The sequence below is a fragment of the Polypterus senegalus genome, chromosome 13, assembly GCF_016835505.1.
Source record: "Polypterus senegalus isolate Bchr_013 chromosome 13, ASM1683550v1, whole genome shotgun sequence".
Classification (NCBI taxonomy): domain Eukaryota; kingdom Metazoa; phylum Chordata; class Cladistia; order Polypteriformes; family Polypteridae; genus Polypterus; species Polypterus senegalus.
In genome coordinates, this window is record NC_053166.1 from 129,251,622 (window position 1) to 129,271,970 (window position 20,349).

Genomic DNA, 20,349 nt, shown 5'->3' on the forward strand with positions numbered 1-20,349 from the left:
AAAACCACTGCATAACACAATGCAAGTATATAAACACACACTGCTCTCCAAATTACATAAACACAATGATTGTCACATCATGTATTAAATATTTATAATATTGCTCACTGCTTCAGGCCTAAGTGCAAAACAACTCAATTAAATATACCCGATTCATATTAAAGAGCTGTGCTGCAATACAAACTCGATTTAAAGAATATCATCTGGTCCAATAGCAATAAACAGAAAATAACTTTCCAAAACATTTTACCTTGATTTTAATATTGCAGATTTTGTTTTTGATAAACATTTTGCTTTTATTTAGGTAAGTAATGACAAAAAGGATACAAAATACCCATCATTGCAATACTGACTCATTATTATAGTTTGTTAACTGCCTTATTTGAATTCAGAGTGAAAATGACATATCTGTTGTAAATGCCATTTATTCTACAGTGATATAATAAAAGTGGTGTGATATTAGAAAGTTCCACCTTACACAAAACTAATCAAATAAATATGACCATGGAAAAAAAAAGGTTCAAGGTTATTTCCATTGCTGAAAATGAAAGAAGGTTAAAAGACAACGTTTCAGCTGCATAGTCTTCATCAGGTGTGTAACTGAAAAGGGAAAGGCAGGTAGCATTTTTCATATAGGAGGAGGAGGAGAAAACAAAGCCAGGACAGATGACAAAAGGTGAGAATAGGTGCTACTAGAGAAGATAAAGGGAGAAATAAAAAGCTACTCAGTCATCGGGACCTGGAGAAATATGTAATCATGTTCCATTGAACAATCAATATGTTACTCTCTCACTTTAATTTTATTTAAAAAAAAATCTTAATAACAATAACACTAAAATAATAATACATTATATTTATATATTTTCCATTCTTAAAGCACTTTGCAGAAATTCAGCATCAGCAACAGGGAAACTAATAATATCCACATAAAATACTAAATAAAGAAAAATATGAGACAAAGTTTTGAATTAGAACAATAGACAATAAATTGGAATAAAAATGCAAAGTACTACAAAAAAAACCCAAATAACAATTTTTGATATACATACAAATCTATTTGAGCACCTGGACTAGGGCCCTATGATTTCCGCGATGTGGAAAACATGGACGGAATCATGGAATGAATGCATAAAAACTGATTTTAGATTTAAAAACAGAATTGTGCGGAATTTAGAGACTGATTTTGTGATTATTACAAAACTTCCCAATAAATTAAATGATTGAATAATCTGTAGTTCTATCATTCAAATACCATTGTCTAGTTTGTTGTTTTTCAAGCAAAAAGCAATTCTTATAGAAATCCAGTCGTGCCTCTATCTGTTTGTGCGCTTGTTTCCTGCATGTTTTCTAGTTAAAGGCACCTGAATTAGCTAGCTGCACAAGACAGAAATGTCGAAGCGAGCAGTATCAGATACCCTAAAAAAAAAACAAAAAAAAACTAAGTAACACAATCTTAGCTTCAAAATTAAAGACACAACAAATATCCCGGTGACCTTTCTGAATCTGGACAACAACTTTTCTGCACGTTTTGCCAGCATACCATAGTACCCTTTTTTTAAAAAAATGAACAATGTTTCTGGATTTAATAAATGTTTTGCTTCACCGTGATGTGGCACACCAGGTTCACATTTCACTCTTCCGTTATAAACTCGGCACCTACAAACCTGGGCAGAAGAGCAGACTTCTCTTCAGATGCAAAGAGCCCTTAAAGGCAAGTCACTCTCTTTTATTCCTTTTAATTCCTGGATTTAGCATCTTGCAGATTAGTTCGCTTTTGCTTTGTAATTAATTATTTTAAGATATGTAGTAGATGAAGCTAAAGATGTAATGATGCATGTTTTCAATCTGTAAACATTTAAGGTTTAATAATCATTAAAAATAATTTACATAATTACAATTACAGGTACTGAAGACAAGTACTTTTTGGCAGATGTTATCTTTATGGAGAGCTGCAACTTTTCCACCTTTTCACAGGCAGCACTTCAGTTTGCCAAAATAACTGGAGCTTAGTAGGCGCACAGAAGCATAGTGATGGAGGAGACTGCTGAAGTAGTCCAGTGCAAGGCCTTTTTAGGCTTTAAAGGTTAATAGAATTTTAAATGCAATCCTAAAAGACACAGGGAGCCAGTGAAGTAGAATCTCATTTTCATTAGACTTACTGGCAACATTAAGGACTAAAACCAAGGAAGGAAGGGCACTTTGTTTAAGGTCACCTCATAATACACAAAAAAGTCATTTTTCAATCAAAAACAAGTTCACCAATTTGTCTGCTCCATATTAATTTAATTAAATTGTAATTACATCAAAAAGGCAAAATATGTGTGCATCCCAGGGTATTATCATTGCATTGGTGAGACTTGTCTGGTAGGTTTACTAGTTTTGTCTACTGCTACACCTTAAAATTAACACACACACACAGATACACACACATGCACATAGAAATCCTTTCCAGGCAGTCTTGAATGTTGCCAATTGCCAGTCACTCTAGAATTTTCCACATAGGACCACCTTCACATAGGTATGTATAAAAGTGATGCCAAATGTTTGCCACTCTTAGTACTCTATAGAGGAGCTCACTTGTCACCAGCATTAACAAACATACAGGTGGTCCTCGAAACACATGAAAACTCAATCACTTTCATTATAGGGCCAATTTCTAACCAACAGTGACTTACTTCTAACCTTACTTATTCTAAATTTCTAGGAGTGACCAATTAGCTTTGATAACCCTGCGTGCAAGGAACAGCAATCTTCTCACACTAGGTCCTCTACTATTTACTTCATTCACTCAAAATATAAAGACAAAATATTGCAATATAAAAGCAATGTGGCATTCATTAAAGGATAATAAAGACCAAATAAAAGAATATACAATAGGAAATATAATACACAGGAATGTCTGGATGTATATATAGTCTCAGAAAAGCTTGCTGAAAAATTAGCAGCACACAACAGTGGAAGTTGTCCTGGGAAGCGTTTTAATTTTGGAGATCAGTATTATACAGTGTAACATCTTTTTTTTGCGACTTTAACAAGGAAACCTATCCAATGACAGTTGCTTTTGCCTGAAGAGTCACTACACTTGGACACAAAATTAAAAAAAATGCTTTACGCACTGTAAGGTTTCTAAACTCTTTTGGGATTCCCCCCCAATGGGACAACACATGGAAGAGCGTTCCGAAGCAAGAAACCGTAGGCTCCCAGAACTGTAGCTGTTCGCCGTAAAAGAGAATCAGAAAAGATCGCGGTCAAGCTATAAGCGTCTGCCGTCGATGGGTGATGCAAGGAACATTATAAATGCAGGGCACAGTATTACTTAGCCTGTAACCTGGTCATGACCCTGCCTGATTTCTGTGTCTCTGTATAAAAGAGCGGTAGATCCTGCTACAACAAATAACCATGTTGTTCCTGCTTCACACTGAATAAAGCTGGTTTTGCTAAAGTACTGGGGTGCATGACTGGAAATCACACGTTACAGCACACACACACATGGTCACCATGCTATAATAAACAGTATACGCTCATACGGATGTTGACTATATGATTGAGGCACACCGACTGAGAATGAGCATGGGAGACAATTACCCACAATCCCCATGTGACACTCAGCAGGCAAGGCATATACGTACTACTCATATTGCAAGACCTCATTCGTTTATCAAGTTAAAATTTATTAAAAATTTTAGCTTGTCTTGCAAAGCACCCACAACCCAAGTTACTCGCAATCCAAGGTTTCACTGTACATAGGTTACATTCTCCAATGTCCAGATGAAATGGTCCAACATCTGTTGATCTCTGATGTCACTTTCTATGTAGTTGCATCCATCTTTTGGTTCCACAGACTAGCCAAGTCCAAGATAGTCCGCAGCTGTCTGACATACAACAACTTGAATGGGGAAAACCCAATATAGCCTAAAATCTATTTATCCCAATTCCTCCCATCTTTGTGGACCACTTTCTCAACATCTGTTTTAGAGTCTGGTTGAACTGTTCAATGAACCCGTATATGTGCAGATAATAAACAGAGGATTTAAAGTGTTTTATATGTAGGAGGTTTGCAACTTCTTTAAATAATTTAGAGTGAAAGGGGTCCCCTGATCCATTAAGATCTCCTTTAGGATTCCTCCCTACACATGCAAACACCCCCAGGAGTTCACAGTAGATAACCTTACTATTAGCCAGTGTCAGTGGTATGACCTCTGGATGCCAGATGGCATAATCAACAAGGTCAAGAATGTACCTTTGATCACATGACAATATCTCTAGTGGTCGTATGATATCTATGCCCAGCTGCTTAAAAGGCGGTAGGAGACAAAGTGCCCAACTTTGCTGCACTTGTAGCAATGCAGTTTGGGAGGATAGATCTTCTTTCAGTGGGTGGAAAGATCTTGGTTTTTCAGGGGGTTTCTGAAGGAGGTGGGTGAGTATTCTGTGTCTTTTTCCACTTGTCGGTTCTATTGGGGGCTCATTGTGGTGCGATATTGCACTATTTATTTAGATTAGCTCTTTCATGGTCTTCCATGACTGTCTCTGTATTAACCTGGTAAAGGACTCCAAGTTTATCAAGAAAATCACAAATGGAGATTTCCATAATTGTTTTTCTCAAATTTTCTCCCAGTCATAGCCCCCTGATTATTTTCAAAACGAATGTCAGGGCTTGCACGGGGTGATTGCAGTCAAAGCGTCAGTCTCTGCATTTTTCTACCCATAAATCACAAGATCATGCCATACATATCTATTGCCAACTTTCATATACTTAAACATGACAAGATTAAAACTGGTAGGATACTATTTTGGATAAAATTATTCTTTCCAAAGGCACTAATGTCCACATAATAACGGAGAGGACTGACTAGAACTGCAAGATGTATCCTAGTTCTTTAAACATCAGCCAAAACTTGATCATTAACAAATCCTCTTATACGATCATAGCTTAAATTTATCATGAAAATTGAACTGATTTTTACAAATATTGTAGTTAAACACATACTGTACATATACACAAGATAGACAGAGAGATATCTATTTAGTCTCCCACCTTCAAAATCCCTATTTATTTCATGACTGTAAAGGCTGAGGAATTTTACTGATTGAACATCACTGCAGTTTTTGATCTTTACATAAAAAAAATATATATGTACAATTGCTAATAATACAATTGTTATTTCACAACATAATAATGCATGTCTTAAACATTCATTGATACTCTAAGGTAAAGCATTCATTACTCATTGATAGTAGATGTTCTTGAATTTATTGCAGTATTCCTGTGCATTAAAATAACAATTACGTTAGAATATTCAAGAAACTTGCTTCAATAAGGTTTAAGAGGCAACACAGCTCTTAATTTCAAAATGTCTATAACCAACAATACAAATGAAAACATGATCCTCAAAATGAAAGCTTTTTATAATACAAAAACTATCTATAACTTAAATCAAATTTTTAATGAAGTTATTTTCTAAATGTGTTAATAGTATGATGACTATAATGGAAAAATAAGACTACTTTTGAAAGAAAAAACAAAAAAAAATACAAATGTATACCAAAAACAGTGTTTCCTCATTTTATTAGAACCTGCATTACCTGCCATGCATTTCTTTATATGGGTTTTTCCAGATGACAAGGAACAGAAATTTAAACTGTAAACAAAGCAGTGCATGGGAAAACTAAAAACGAACATTTCTAGAAGCAAAAATCTTCCAGTTTCAAAACACATGAACCTGAAAAGGATTACAAGCTTGGCAATTACAGAATAGCATGACATGACCCGAGGGGATACAACTGTAAATGCAAATAAAATCGGCTTACCACTGTTTGTCTTGTTAAATATTTTTAATAAGTCACATGGATAATAATGTGCTGCTTATGTCAATTACATTTTTTAAATATTTACATTCATTAAATTAATTTAAGTCAAACATTTATCACATATTAAAAGCTACATAGAATTAAAAAAAAAAGTTTCTATGACAGTACAAGAAGCTGTAAAATATTGTATTTCTGAGACATGAGCTACCACCTTTAAAAAAAATGTCTGGCAGTAGTTATGCTGGAATTAACGAGAATGGTTTTAAATTGCAAGGTATTTTGAGCTTTACAGAAATGTGCCTAAAAACTAAAGTTTTGTAAATAAAAACCTAAACTCTCAGTGTCAGAGTAGGTGGAATTTTCCAGGGAGAGAGTGACATTTCACAATGTCCACTGGCACTTCATATGATTTAAAAATGAACGCAATTAACCTAGCTCTACAGCAACAGAACAGACTGACAGTATATGACAGTCTTAATTTGCTCTTACACTGGCCTACAGCTGCAGGCCTTACTCCATAGTTCCTGTCAGAGTTGTCATCTCCCTGTAACCTTTTCAAAACCTACTAATTTAAATATTGACTTTTTGTTAATGGCAGAGATTACCTTGAAGCATATTTTGATTCATAAATAAATACAACTGGGATTTAAAAATTGATATATTGCATAGGAAGAAATAACATCATTAGAATATAGCTAATAAAGAAACATTTTTACAGCAATTATAGATGTTTTTTATTGCAGGTAACTTTCTAATTCATTTCAAATATTGTGTACTGATATCTTTGAAAATACTGCTATTTTATTGTAAAAAATCATATTAAATATAAATATTAGTAAATATAAAAAGTAAAACAGCATTTAGTTGGTAGGGAAACAGTATGACCAATAGTGATGAACAATCCCCATAGAGTTCGCTTCACTGCGAGTTTGGCAAAACCATGAAAATATTTGGCAACTTTGACAAACTAAGTGAAATGCATTGAAGTCATCTGGGTTACAGGAAGTGAACTAATTTTAAGTAGATAATAATGGCACAATGGTCTTTTAAGTGTCCCTGTAGGCTAGAGAAACATCTGACAACTGCTAGACAAATCACTGTGCCCAAAATGTGATCTGTGCTGTGAGGCAGCAGTGCAAACCACTGTGCCACTCTGTCTCAAACAACAAAAGACAAAGACAGAATAAATACCACAGCAGCAGCATGCGATTTTCTTGTTCCATTATTTAAAATTGTGGCTATAAATATAATATAAATATTATATAGATAAACATATGCAGGGTGGAAATCTGGCTAGAGTACTGATCGAGTTGTGACATCATCTATGTGTAAAGTGGATTAGCAACACCCTTTTCCTTTTTCATTTCCAAACAAAAAAAAACTCTTGAATGTCACTAGGCGGAAAGTTAGATTAGCAGTTGAAAAACAAAGTCACAGGCAAAGACACATGTAAAATACTGTTGCACATTCCCAAATTATTCCAGAAAAGCACTTCATTGTCTGTTAAGACAGCAATATTTATTCTTTGTTTGCCAATTTCTCATTCAAGAACAAACTAAAAACCATTACATGATGAAATAACATACTCTCTTACCTGGTGGCATGTGAGAAGTAGAGCTGACCATACAAACACCCCTGAAAGTCCTTGAGCTAAAGGGGTGTTCAAGAAAAGTGTTTGCCCATCAATTGTGGAGTTTCCAGAGCGCAGGAGTGTTGTATTTGTCATCTCTGTTCCATATGAATTTAAAGATAGCGGAGGACTTAAATTTCTGTCAGATATATTTACTTCCATATCCATATGTATGATGTTGAGATTTTCCTGTGAAATGAATGAATACATCTGTATCATCAAATTTCTAACATAATCTATGTTACAACCAGGCTATTCAAACTTACTGTTACAAGAGAAACAGACATTGACAATAACACAAAGAAATGTAATAAATAAATAAATAAAATCATATTGTGATTATTTTTAAAGTTTATGAAGTAGGTGTTTACACAACTCAGAGAAATGCAAGTCGATTTTTTTCTCAAGTTCTTATCTCTGCAGACTTTCTATATTCTGGAACATGCTTACAGTCATGTTTATTATACTCAGACACACCAAGACTTGTTATTGCCTCAATATGGTGTCATCACAATTACTGTACTACAGGATCATGTGAAGGACAGAGATAGTGGCACATACAGTATTAAAAACAAAAAACATAGTAATTTACTTCATAGAGATAGGGTTTCAGATACATAACATTTTCTTTTACCCACAGCAGAATTATTTAAACTGGGTACATTACTAGGTACAGTATTGGGTAAATCAATTTGTTTATTGTATTGATCATTCATTTTTATATTTAAGAAATGGCAAAGTACATTAAACTAATCTTCACAGTAGACAGGCTGAAATATTAGCTAGAGGCTCAGAGGAGTACCTCTTCTTGTACTGGACTCAAATGGAATAGTAGTCAATAATTGCCATCCATTCATTTTCTTAACCTAGGATAGTGTCATAGGGAAGTGGAAACCTATCCTAGCAAGTATCAGGTGCTAGGCAGGAATAATCCTTGGTTAGGGTGCCAGCAGGGTGAACATACAGACGTACATCAGGGGCAAATTTACCTAACCAGCATGTCTTTGGACTGTGGAAGAACACTGGAGCACCTAGAGAAAATGCAAATGGATAAGGGAAGAACATGCACATTCCACACAGGGAGCACCCAGAACAAGAGCTCCGAGACCACTGTACCACCGAGCTGCCCCTAATAATTACTAATAAAGAAATAAATCTAATAAATGAATAAAGTGCCTCATATCGAACTGACCTTTACACAATGGAAAATAACTTGGACATTAAATATGTTGTCTTAAAGTATACAGCAACAATGCTTGGTTTTCTATCATTATCACAGAACAATGACAATTTTAGCAATAGCCTGTATTTACAATAACAAAGCCAAGACATTATTTATTAAATGATGCCCTTTGATCCAATTTGTCTTTACCATTATTTGCACATGTAATTGTATGCAAACTTGTGCAAATTGATCACTGAAATGTCAAGTGACACTGCTTCATATAAATGAGTGAAATCATTGCTAGGGACTGGACATACAAAATATTAAGTAAGTGCTGATACAATAAAATATATATACCAAAAATAAACATTAACTTGGTTTAATCAAATGTCTGCAAACATAAATACACACACACACACACACACACAGACGTAGAATTAGAAAGAATAAGCCTATAAGCTTCTTAAATCGGAATAGACCGCTACTTCCTAAAGAAACTGAAAGAAGATCCAGCTTGGTAAAATACTATAAGATTGAATTCAAAGAACCACCTTCACACACAAAATATTTACAATAAATACATTTTTCTCAGTTTTCTATATCCTTTTTACCAGAATACCGTAGTCTTTGCTATAAATGCACATTCTCCAACTTTATTTGAATCATCTGTTAAATTAAAGAACAACACTGTATCAAACTGATACTTCACAAATGCAGAGTAATAAATACAAACTTGCAGAAAACAAATATTCTTAATATATACTGTAAACTTCAAAGATTCAGGGCTTATGCTACTGAAACCTTAATTAGAACCATATTAACCCAAATGCAACAAACTGCTGAAGAAAGCCTACATATTTTCTCTCAGGACAATTATCAAATGTAATCCAGTCCTTAAGACAGTTTCATAATTGTCCTTGAAGTCAAACACAGCAGGTAAGAAAAAGGAAATGTTATAATAGCATTTGTCATATACAGTATCCAACAATATAATATGAATTTTAATATTCTACTAAACAAAATCATGGCAATTAAAATGTTTTCTGCCACAGGTACTTTAATCATACTGTCATCACAATAGGTTGGATATCGGGCATTTAGACACCCAGCTCTGTACTTCTGTCTTTTATTTTATTACACCAAAGGGAAAAAGATTATGTAACCTTTACAAAACATCCAGAACATATGCATGCAGCATTTACCCTTTTACTTTTTGCTACAAGGCAAACTAATAAGAATTACATTACAGGCAGCAGTAGAAAATGATTTTGTAATACTTGATTTACCATTAACCTAAGAGTTTAATTCATGATTAAGATAAAAGGAAATGCAGATGAGGGGCGGCACGGTGGCGCAGTGGTAGCGCTGCTGCCTCGCAGTTAGGAGACCGGGTTCGCTCCCGGTCCTCCCTGCGGAGTTTGCATGTTCTCCCGTGTCTCGTGGGTTTCCTCCGGCGCCGGTTTCCTCCCACAATCCAAAGACATGCGGGTTAGGTGGATTGGCGATTCTAAATTGGCCCTAGTGTGTGCTTGGTGTGTGGGTGTGTTTGTGTGTGTCCTGTGGTGGGTTGGCACCCTGCCCAGGATTGGTTCCTGCCTTGTGCCCTGTGTTGGCTGGGATTGGCTCCGGCAGACCCCCGTGACCCTGTATTTGGATTCAGCGGGTTAGAAAATGGTTGGTTGGTTGGAAATGCAGATGTAAGTGGTTATGTCCATCTTTTCAGTGGATGTAGAGTGTCCATTCATGGACATAGTCGTCAATTCAGGACTATGGGCAACAGAAATCTACTTTATGAAAACCTGCAAAATTTAGCTGTAATAAATGTATGAAAATACAAAAAAAAATTATAATTAGGCACATAATAACTCATAAAATGTTCTATATGCACAGAACAGAGAAAGTTTGAAAAATATATTGGTTGAGGTATTTGGAGTATGATGGAAAACCCCAAGATTAACAAAATACACCGCATGGCTATGAAGACTGCAGGATACTTGGACCTTTAGTATTTCAGGTGCTCCACCTACCTGTGTTCTCCATATAAAAGACATCAGATAAAAACAGTCTGACATGTTAAGCCACAATAAAAGATGTTGCTGAAAAAGATCTTATTCTATTGCCATAAAACTCTGGCTATACAATATTTATATTAACAGCCCCTATTGCTTATATATTAGACATTCTTAATGGGTTTTTAATCAGTTCTTATTACCTGTCTGTCTAGTATATTAGTAAACCTATAGCAGCTGAATAAGATAACTTGCTTACTTTGCTCTAGTGCTGCTCCACTCCCAAAATTAACAATGCTCAATCATAAAACCTTGTTACTGATTTTATTTACTCCTGAAACAATCTTTATCTCTGCTAAATGTTTATTACTTTTTATCCTGGTTGCAGCAATGACCTGTTTATAGGTGCTTTGCAATTTATTATTCATAAATAGATAAAGCAAAAGTGAGGAGGAAAAGAAGAAGACAACTAGGAAGACAAAGATGAAGACGAAAGCAAAAGTGTGCTCCATGCTCAGGAATAAAGCGACAGTATTCTGTAGAAATTGATAATTAGTAATCAACTAGCAAAATACCCGCGCTTTGCAGCGGAGAAGTAGTGTGTTAAAGAATTAATTAAAAAGAAAAGGAAACATTTTAATAATAATGTAACATGATTGACAATGCAATTGTTCTGTCATGGTCATGAGTGTTGCTGGCATATACAGTATATATATATTGTGAAGGATGGCCGGCCATTTATCCTGGCCAATACCCCCAAGCCGCCAGGTGGAGCCCTCCTTACAGCGTGGAGGTCCCTAGAAGACCAGCAGGGCATCATGGACATTGGAGTTTTTATGCAAAGCCCTGCTGGATGCCGTGGGGGCCACAGGAGGGAGCTGCAGGGAGGACCGAGGGCTTCTTCGTGCCCTGTGACCCAGAGGTTCGTCACAGGAAGAGCGACGTACTTCCGGGTTGAAGAAAGGGACTATTTACCCTGACCCGGAAGGAATAAGGACTTGTGGGCTATTGGGCAGAAACACTTCTGGGTCAGGAAGTATAAAAGGACTATGGGAACTCCCAGACAACGAGCTGAGCTGGGTGGAAGGGTGGCAACGTGTCTGGGAGCTGGAGGATTGTATTATTGTGGTTTATTGTAATTATATGAGTATTGTGGTGGAGAGTGTGCTTTGTGCACTGTGGCGACAAAATAAAGTCAACTTGAGGACTTTTACCTGGTGTCTGGAGTCGTGGACAGGGGTTCAAGGGAGCGAGAGCGCCCCCTATCGTTCACAATATATATATATATATATATATATGTGTACACACATATACATACATACATACATACATACATATATGCATATACACACACACACACGCATATAAACATATATATACATATACACACACACACACATATATATATATATACACAAATATATGCATATATATACTGTACATATAGACATATACATATATAACAAAAGACCCGCGCTTTGCAGCGAAGTAGTGTGTTAAAGAAGTAATGAAAAAGAAAAGGAAACATTTGAATAATAATGTAACATGATTGACAATGTAAATGTTTTGTCATGAATGTTGCTGGCATATATATATATATATATATATATAGATATATATATATATATATATATATATATATATATATAGTGGAGCCGACCCGGACACAGACAGGAGGACATGTTGTTACTCACCACCACACGTTTATTGTTTACAATATTTACAATGATTATGGTCACACAGACCCAGTCCAAAGTGCACAAAACCCCAACACACACACAAAGGCCACAAATACCTTCTTCTCGGGACGCCTCCACTCTCCTCTCTTGCCTCGTCCTTCTTCCACCCGACTCTAGCGCTGAATGAATGGAGACGGCCCTTTTTAAACAGTCTCTGGATGAGCCCCAGGTGTTCCCGGCATTCCTTCTCTGGCCACGCCCCAGCGTGGCGGAAGTGCTGGCTGTCCTCCCGGCAGCTCTCCGGGCGCCGTCCTAATTCTTCCCCCCAGCACTTCCTGGTGTGGCGGAAGTGCTGGGGTAACAAGTCCCCAAGGCATTGGGGCGTCTCCTGGCGGTGACCACGGGCCCCTACAGGGTGGAGCTTCCATACCCTGTACCCGTGGCCCCCAGAGCAACCAGGAAGGCGGCCCCCACGTGATCCAGGGTGGGCTCTGACCCTCTTCTGGTCCCTCATGGCATCCCGGCCAGGTCGTTGCCCCTGGCATCCCTGACAATATATACATACAAATATACATATATACACACACACACGCATATAAACATATATATATATATATATATATATATATATATATATATATATATATATATATATATATATGCATATATATACATATACATATATAGCAAAAGACCCACGTTTTGCAGCGGAGAAGTAGTGTGTTAAAGAAGTAATGAAAAGAAAAGGAAACATTTTAATAATAACGTAACATGATTGACAATGTAATTGTTTAATTGTTTTGTCATTGTCATGAGTGTTGCTGGCATATATATATATATATATATATATATATATATATACACACATACATATCTACATATATACACACACACACACATATATACATACACATATCTATATCTATATATTGTCAAGGATGCCAGGGGCAACAACCCGGCCGGGACGCCTTCAGGGACCGGAGGAGGGTCTATGCCCACCGTGGAACACGTGGGCGCCACCACCCTGGTTGCTTTGGGGGCCATGGGTTAAGGGCATGGAAGCCCAACCCTGTAGGGGCCCATGGTCACCGCCAGGGGGTGCCCCAGTGCCTTGGGAACCCTGGACCCCAGGAAGTGCTGGGGGGAAGAGAAGCAGGGACACCCGGAGAGCTTCCGTGAGAACAGCCGGCACTTTCGCCACACTGGGGTGTGTCAGCGGAAGATTGCCGGGGAGCACCTGGAGCTCATCCGGGTGCGGATAAAAGGGACCGCCTCCCTCCAGTCGATAGCAAGAGTCAGATGGAAGAGGACGGAGCTCGGAGGAGAGGAGTGGAGGCGGTCAGAAGGACTGATCAAGGCATTGTTGTGTGGCCAGGACATTAAGGGGTGCATTGGTGCTGCGGCACTGGGTTGTGCACTGTAAATATTAGCAAAATTAAAATGTGTGTGGTGAACCAATATGTCTGCCTGTCTGTGTCCGGGCTCCTTTGGGGTGCGAGCAGCTGTTGCTGGGGGTGCCAGTATCCATCGAGGAAGAAAAATGAAAAACATTATTTGTACAAAATCTTAATTTATCTATCCATTCCTAAATAATTAAATGGGCAGGCTATTTCGTATCAGTGCAATACGCTGCTTGTTAAAACGGATGACTCCTGCTCTTACGTGCACTTAGTGCTGCGTGGGTATTATGAACTATCGTATCTGTTCAAGTTCTATTTAAATTTTAAATATAAGTAATTTTTATTTGGTGGACAGAAATATGTTTAGTAGGAATGTAAGTTAAATTTGTTCATCACTGCATAAATTTTTCTTCACCATAGAAATTTAAAGACTAAATTCAACTTCCATTCCTACCAAAGATATTTCTGGCGACTAAATAGAACCTACTTATATCCAAATTCGAGCTATTGAGCTGTCGCCTGCCTGCCTGAATAAGTCACCTTCGCTTCGCCTCTTACTTTTTTACCGTTCATTTAATCATAGCTAGTCGCGGAAAAATTATAACATGGAAGGAGGATTACACTGAGTATGGCTTTACCAAAACAATTATTGATGGCAAATAAAGTATCCATTATTCATAAAGCTTCAATTGGTTGCGTCTGCGTTAACCTCATATTTTTTCATACTTCTTCTCAAACCAAGGGGGTGCGAGGGTAAAATGAATCGGGAAGCGTTGATATATATGTTCAGGTCATATTTCTGCAACAGGACTCTCAGAGTCATGCTAGACGATTTTTCATCTGAATCAGTCCCACTCCCATGTGGGGTTCCCCAGGGTTCCATTTTAGGGCCACTACTTTTTTCAATCTACATCCTGCCTTTAGGTGCAATTTTTAGAAAGCATGCAATTTCATATCACCTATATGCTGACGACTGCCAAATTTATTTCTCCCTCAAGCCAACTGACTCCACCAAACCTCTCCTCGACTGCCTATCTGACATTAAGGACTGGCTGGCTGTAAACTTCCTTCACCTGAACGATTCAAAAACCGAGGTCATTGTTTTTAGTCCCGACTGCAAACAGGCTCCACCCCTTGGCCTCGTTTCTCTTCCCATTCCAGTAACTTCGTCTGTCTCCAATCTTGGAATCAAAATGGATACGTTCCTGAAAATGGATGCTCAAGTCAACAGCACAGTAAAATCCTGCTTTTTCCATCTAAGGCGAATCGCCAAACTCAAGCCTATTCTTTCTAACCACCTCCTGGAATCAGTAATTCATGCATTCATTACGCCCCGCTTGACTACTCTAATTCCTGCCTTTTGGTATCAGTAAAGCCACACTTTCTAGACTCCAACTGGCTCAAAAATGCGGCTGCAAGGCTTCTAACTGGAAGTAGCAGAATCCAACACATTTCACCAATTTTGAAAACCCTTCACTGGCTGCCGGTTAGATTCAGAATCGATTTTAAGATTCTCCTCCTAACCTATAAGGCATTAAACGGTCTAGCCCCCACCTATTTGAGTGTCTTGCTCCATTGTCACAATCCCCCTCGTGTTCTTAGATCCACAGATCAGCTGCTCCTAACCGTTCCCAAGGCACGCTTTTAAAGCTCGTGGTGAAAGGGCTTTCTCCGTCTGTGCACCCAGGCTCTGGACCTCCCTGCCCTTAGTGGTTAGGCAAGCCGCTTCAGTCGCCACATTCAAATCTCGCCTAAAAACGCACTTCTTCACATTGGCTTTTAATTCTTAACCTGTTTCATTTTCCACTTGTCTTTTGCTATTTTCTATTTTATTTGGTCCCTTGACCTGTTTTTAGTATCTCTGTTTTAATTTCTCTTAATGTTTATTTTAATATTTTGCTTTTAGTCCTGCTTGTTGTAACTGTGCAGCGCTTTGGTCAGTTGTAATGCTGTGTTTTTAAGCGCTCAACAAATAAATATGGTATGGTATGGTATATAGATATTGAATATATTGAAATAGTTTTACTGTCAAATAATGCAAACAGTACGTGGCACTTGTTTCACCCTAATTCTGGGCTCATCAGGCAGTACACACTCACTGCACCCCCTCTCGGGAATCGAACCTCGGCGCTAGAGGCGAAGCCTCTCATGTTGCGCCACGGTGTGTGGTTCATTTCTTTGACAGTATTTAGATCGGGGTGTGTGTGTGTATATATATATATATATATATATATATTACTTTTGAGAATGCAATGTATAGTTTTGTCCAGGAGGAAAGCAAAGTTGCCCCAAATCAATGGCAACCTTTTGTAGGGTGTGTCCCTGAGACTTATTAATTGTCATCGCAAAGCAGAGCCTTACTGGAAATTTGAGGCATTTCAATTGAAATGGGAGATCAGAGGGTATAACGGTGATGCCAGGAATACACTCAAAGTGTGGCGCTCTGCTGTTTTTTTGTGTAGCTGCCTTCACACAGCTTCTCTGCTGCTTTATAAACGAACGCCATATAAGGCCAGCGCTTCTCCTTGCTTCGTGGTTCTGTACTGTTTAATTGTTCGTTTATTACGATTCTTATAGTTATTGTGTAGCTATTTGAGACTTACTTTACTGTTCAGGTACCCATTTCCTTTATTTAATCCGCGGCTTGTACGCTATTTTTTGCTCGTTTATTACGATTATAAAGATATTTATTGATTCCCTTCTTTAACTGACTGCCTGCTCACATAAGACGCTCCGCTGGTTTTTTGTGAAACAGCCTTTACACAGCTTCTCCGCTGTTTTATAAACGAACGACATATAAAGCCATCACCTTGTCAATTGTGTAATGCGTTTTTGAACAGGTTTAATGCAAGCTCACTCTTGAGAATGCAACGTATAGTTGTCCAGGAGAAAAGCAATCTTTGGGAGCTATTCCTTCTTTTCTACGTACTGCGGTCACAGTCAGTTCACGTGATTACGTAGGAGGCGTGATGATGTCACACGCAGCTCCGCCCCCACGGCCGTCGAGCTAACGTCCATTACAGTATATGGAGAAAAATAGGTTCCAGTTATGACCATTACGCGTAGAATTTCGAAATGAAACCTGCCTAACTTTTGTAAGTAAGCTGTAAGGAATGAGCCTTCCAAATCTTAGCCTTCTACCTACACGGGAATTTGGAGAATTAGTGATGAGTGAGTCAGTCAGTCAGTCAGTCAGTGAGGGCTTTGCCTTTTATTAGTATAGATGAAACACCCACCCAGGGGGACGCCAATATATGAAGTAATGAGTGCAATTTATCGTATCCACCTAGAGGGACGCCAACAAATGTGGAGATGAAAAGATGAACTTTAACTTATTCCCTTTGACAATACCGGTCATTAATCAAATGATTCTGCAAGGTGGGTCTCTGGCTTTTAGACTTATATGAAGGTAATTTAAGCACACTCATTTTAACAGAAAGAAAAATACAGTTTACTGGTAAACACAAAGATTACAGAAATAGGACAACTGCATATATTTGTTGACATATAAGACAGAACACAGACAAACATATAATATAGAGAGGCTGGTTGCTTACTTACTTGCTATTCAGAGTTCTAATTTTTCTTGGCACAGATAAATAGTTTTACAATACCACGTGCCTCATGTATAATGCCTTGTGTAAAATTCATACTAAAAAATGGCATATGGACAAAACTAGAAATGTGCGTACAAATAAAAAAATTCAGATGCATAAAATTGTGTAAACAAATTTCTATGCACTTGCCCTTTAAAAATCCCAGTTAACATGAATTTTAATGCACATGCATGAGCCTATAGCCCCAACCCGACTCCTCCCAGAATTTCACTAACTTGAATATGCAAAGCAATATAATTCTCTCCTTCCATTCAGTATTTTATTAAAAGGCAAAATGTCAAAAGCATGTGTAAAAAAAAAAAAAAAAGAATTTCAGTGAATGTACAATGGATGTCCTGCCCAGTGAAATGAAGGCCAGGAAACACATACTATTTGGTGGCTTAAGCAGTTATATAAGCAACAAAAGGAAACTGATGGAGTGGCACAGCGGGGCGGAGACACTCAAAAGTTAAAGTTCAGAAAGTTGCACTGTATCCAAAATAAAAAAAGAAATGGTAAGATATCAAAGTCAACATGAAAAGGTGAGTCACAGCCCAACATCCAAATGTCAACACCACTAGAAGAAGTAGCAGAATTCTGGGGCTCACACCATTTGAGCAGCGAGCTGCTGCAAATATTGGGGAGACACTTATAACCAGCACTTTAAAACTCCTCCTCATCCACTGGTAATTACTATTTACTCTGTTTCAGACAATATTACAAAAGATGACCCCTGTGCTGGGAACACAACTCCAGACAGTGATGATGCTGCTGTCCCGAGCCCATCTTTGGGCAGTGACCGAGGACACACCCCTGCCTTGGAAATCACTGGGCAACTATCTGGCCGTGTGCAGACAGACACTGTTCTGGAGTCACAAAATGCAGTAGTAGATACATTAAGATAGTTTAAGAGATGTGGAGAAAGGAATTAAGGAATATAAATGCTATACAATGTGATATTGACAACAAATTAAAAGAAATGGCTAAAAAATAAATGCTGCATGTGATTACCTGTTTTTACATTCCGGTAATTACATTTAAACAAAGTTGTAACGCTGTCCGATTTGGCTGGGTCAGGGGTCAAGTTCATTATACCACATCTCTTCAGGAATGGGCAAGACATGATCATGTGCCACATTATGCAGCACGCTACATGCTTGCACCATGCAACATATGTTTTTTGAAGTATAAAGCAGCACTCCATCAGTGTTATCCAGGCAGCACCAATTGCCGTTAAGCTGCCCTATAGTATGTTCTACCATTGCCCGAGAGTTGAGGACGTTATAACATTGCTCTTGTCCAGTCAGTGGGTTGGCAAATGGAGTGAGCTGTCACCTAAGTAATCATGTTACATGGTTACGTCATTTAGAATTTTGACCAAAGGGGTAATATTAAATATCTTAACAAGAAGCCAGCCATCACACACAATACCATTTTCAAATTTGTTCCCAACACTACTATTTCTCAGAATGAATGAATCATGAGTTGAGTCAGGCTATCTCACCCAAACGTTAATGAGACTCATTTTCACATCACAGATAATTTGCACATTAATAGAGTGGAAATGCTTTCTATTTACATAAGCAAATTCATTCTCTGAAGGTGCCTTTATAGCAAAGTGTGTGTAGCTCCAATTACATTTGGAAAACCAGATGTTGCTGTGAATTGGACTTTGATGTTTGTCTGTTCAACCACAGCGTAAGGAAATCTTATATATCTGGACGAGAAGTGGATAATACCATCACATAAAGCTGGCATGGTGCGACTCAGTGATGACAGAGAAATACCTAATCAGTCAGTCAGTTCACGTTGAAAAGCTCCTGTGGCTAAAAACTCAAGGGTGGACAGAACTTGCAAAGGAACAGGTACAAAACAATTCCTCAGAGTCTGCCTTTGTAAAGTTAGCCCCAAGTTCTGCACACAGCTCCAAGAAGATAGCTCGTGGAAATTTAAATCAACTTAGAAGTCAGTCATCATCATGGGACAAGGAATCCGTATGCTCTCTAAATACGTGCTTCCATTTGTAATGTCTTCTAACAATGCTAAAGTAGCCATGGCAGGTGGAATAGTTTTGTCATTCCGTGCTCCATTATATTGTTACAAATTTATTACAATTAAGTGCCTTAAACATGTAAATGATATGTAATTAATTTTGGTGTATTTGATAAAGCACACACTATGGATGTAAATCTGAAAAAGAAAGGGATACCATTCAGAAACTGCAGCCCTACTTTGATGTTGGTTGCCACCCATTTATAACACCAAGCACAAACATGCATACGCATAGTCTGAGGCTTCCGTGAAGCAGAATTACTGCAAGTTTAGCTTTTATAAATCTCGACACGAGTTTGGAAACGGGTGTACACAACATTTTTGTGTGTACACACCATTTATACATGAAGCCTTTAAAGGTGATGTCTGATGTTGTGTCGAGTTGTTGCTGCTTCGGATTCAAGTGAAGAGGACGGTTCATCAGCCATTAGCTTCAGAGTTCTTCAGTCATTTTGGAGAGTTCCTCTCCCTGAGGGAATTGCCAGGGAGTTAACCGACAGAGACGGAGACTGTTCCAGACATTCAGATATTCCAGAGACCGTTGCTAACATTCCCCAAAGTGGATGAGTGTAACTAGTTTATGAAGAAAGATAGAACGTCTCATGTTTGGATTAGGTCTAGTTACAAGATCAGTGTGTCCTCACAGGCAAGGTCTTCTGTCCATAAGAGTTGTCATTCCATGAATTGCAACTATTTACTCTTGCTTTATTCCATTTCACATTTTCTGGTTAAAGAAGTCTGTAGTGGGGTCTCTGGAGAGGTGCAACTCTGATTTACTCTCTTGTTATCAGATGAAGTACAAGAAGATCCTAGTACAAGCTGGAGTTCAGTCACTTAGTTTCTAGTTTTAGTGGGAGTTTTCGCAGCTGCATGTCTGGTAAATCAGCTACCTTACAGGCCTGGGGCCTCATGTATAAACGGTGCGTACACACAGAAATGTTGCGTAAGAACTTTTCCACGTTCGAATCGCGATGTATAAAACCTACACTTGGCGTAAAGCCACGCAC

At 38.0% G+C, this 20,349-nt stretch overlaps 1 protein-coding gene across 1 annotated transcript in view; it reads right to left on the reverse strand.

Annotated features, from left to right (window-relative positions):
• Positions 1-20,349, reverse strand: part of tmem184a (transmembrane protein 184a) — a 76,060-nt gene that overhangs the window by 25,928 nt on the left and 29,783 nt on the right. The window contains exon 2 of the mRNA XM_039775099.1: positions 7,406-7,630. Within this exon, the coding sequence (XP_039631033.1) occupies positions 7,406-7,630 (225 nt within the window). The remainder of the gene's footprint in view (positions 1-7,405; positions 7,631-20,349) is intronic.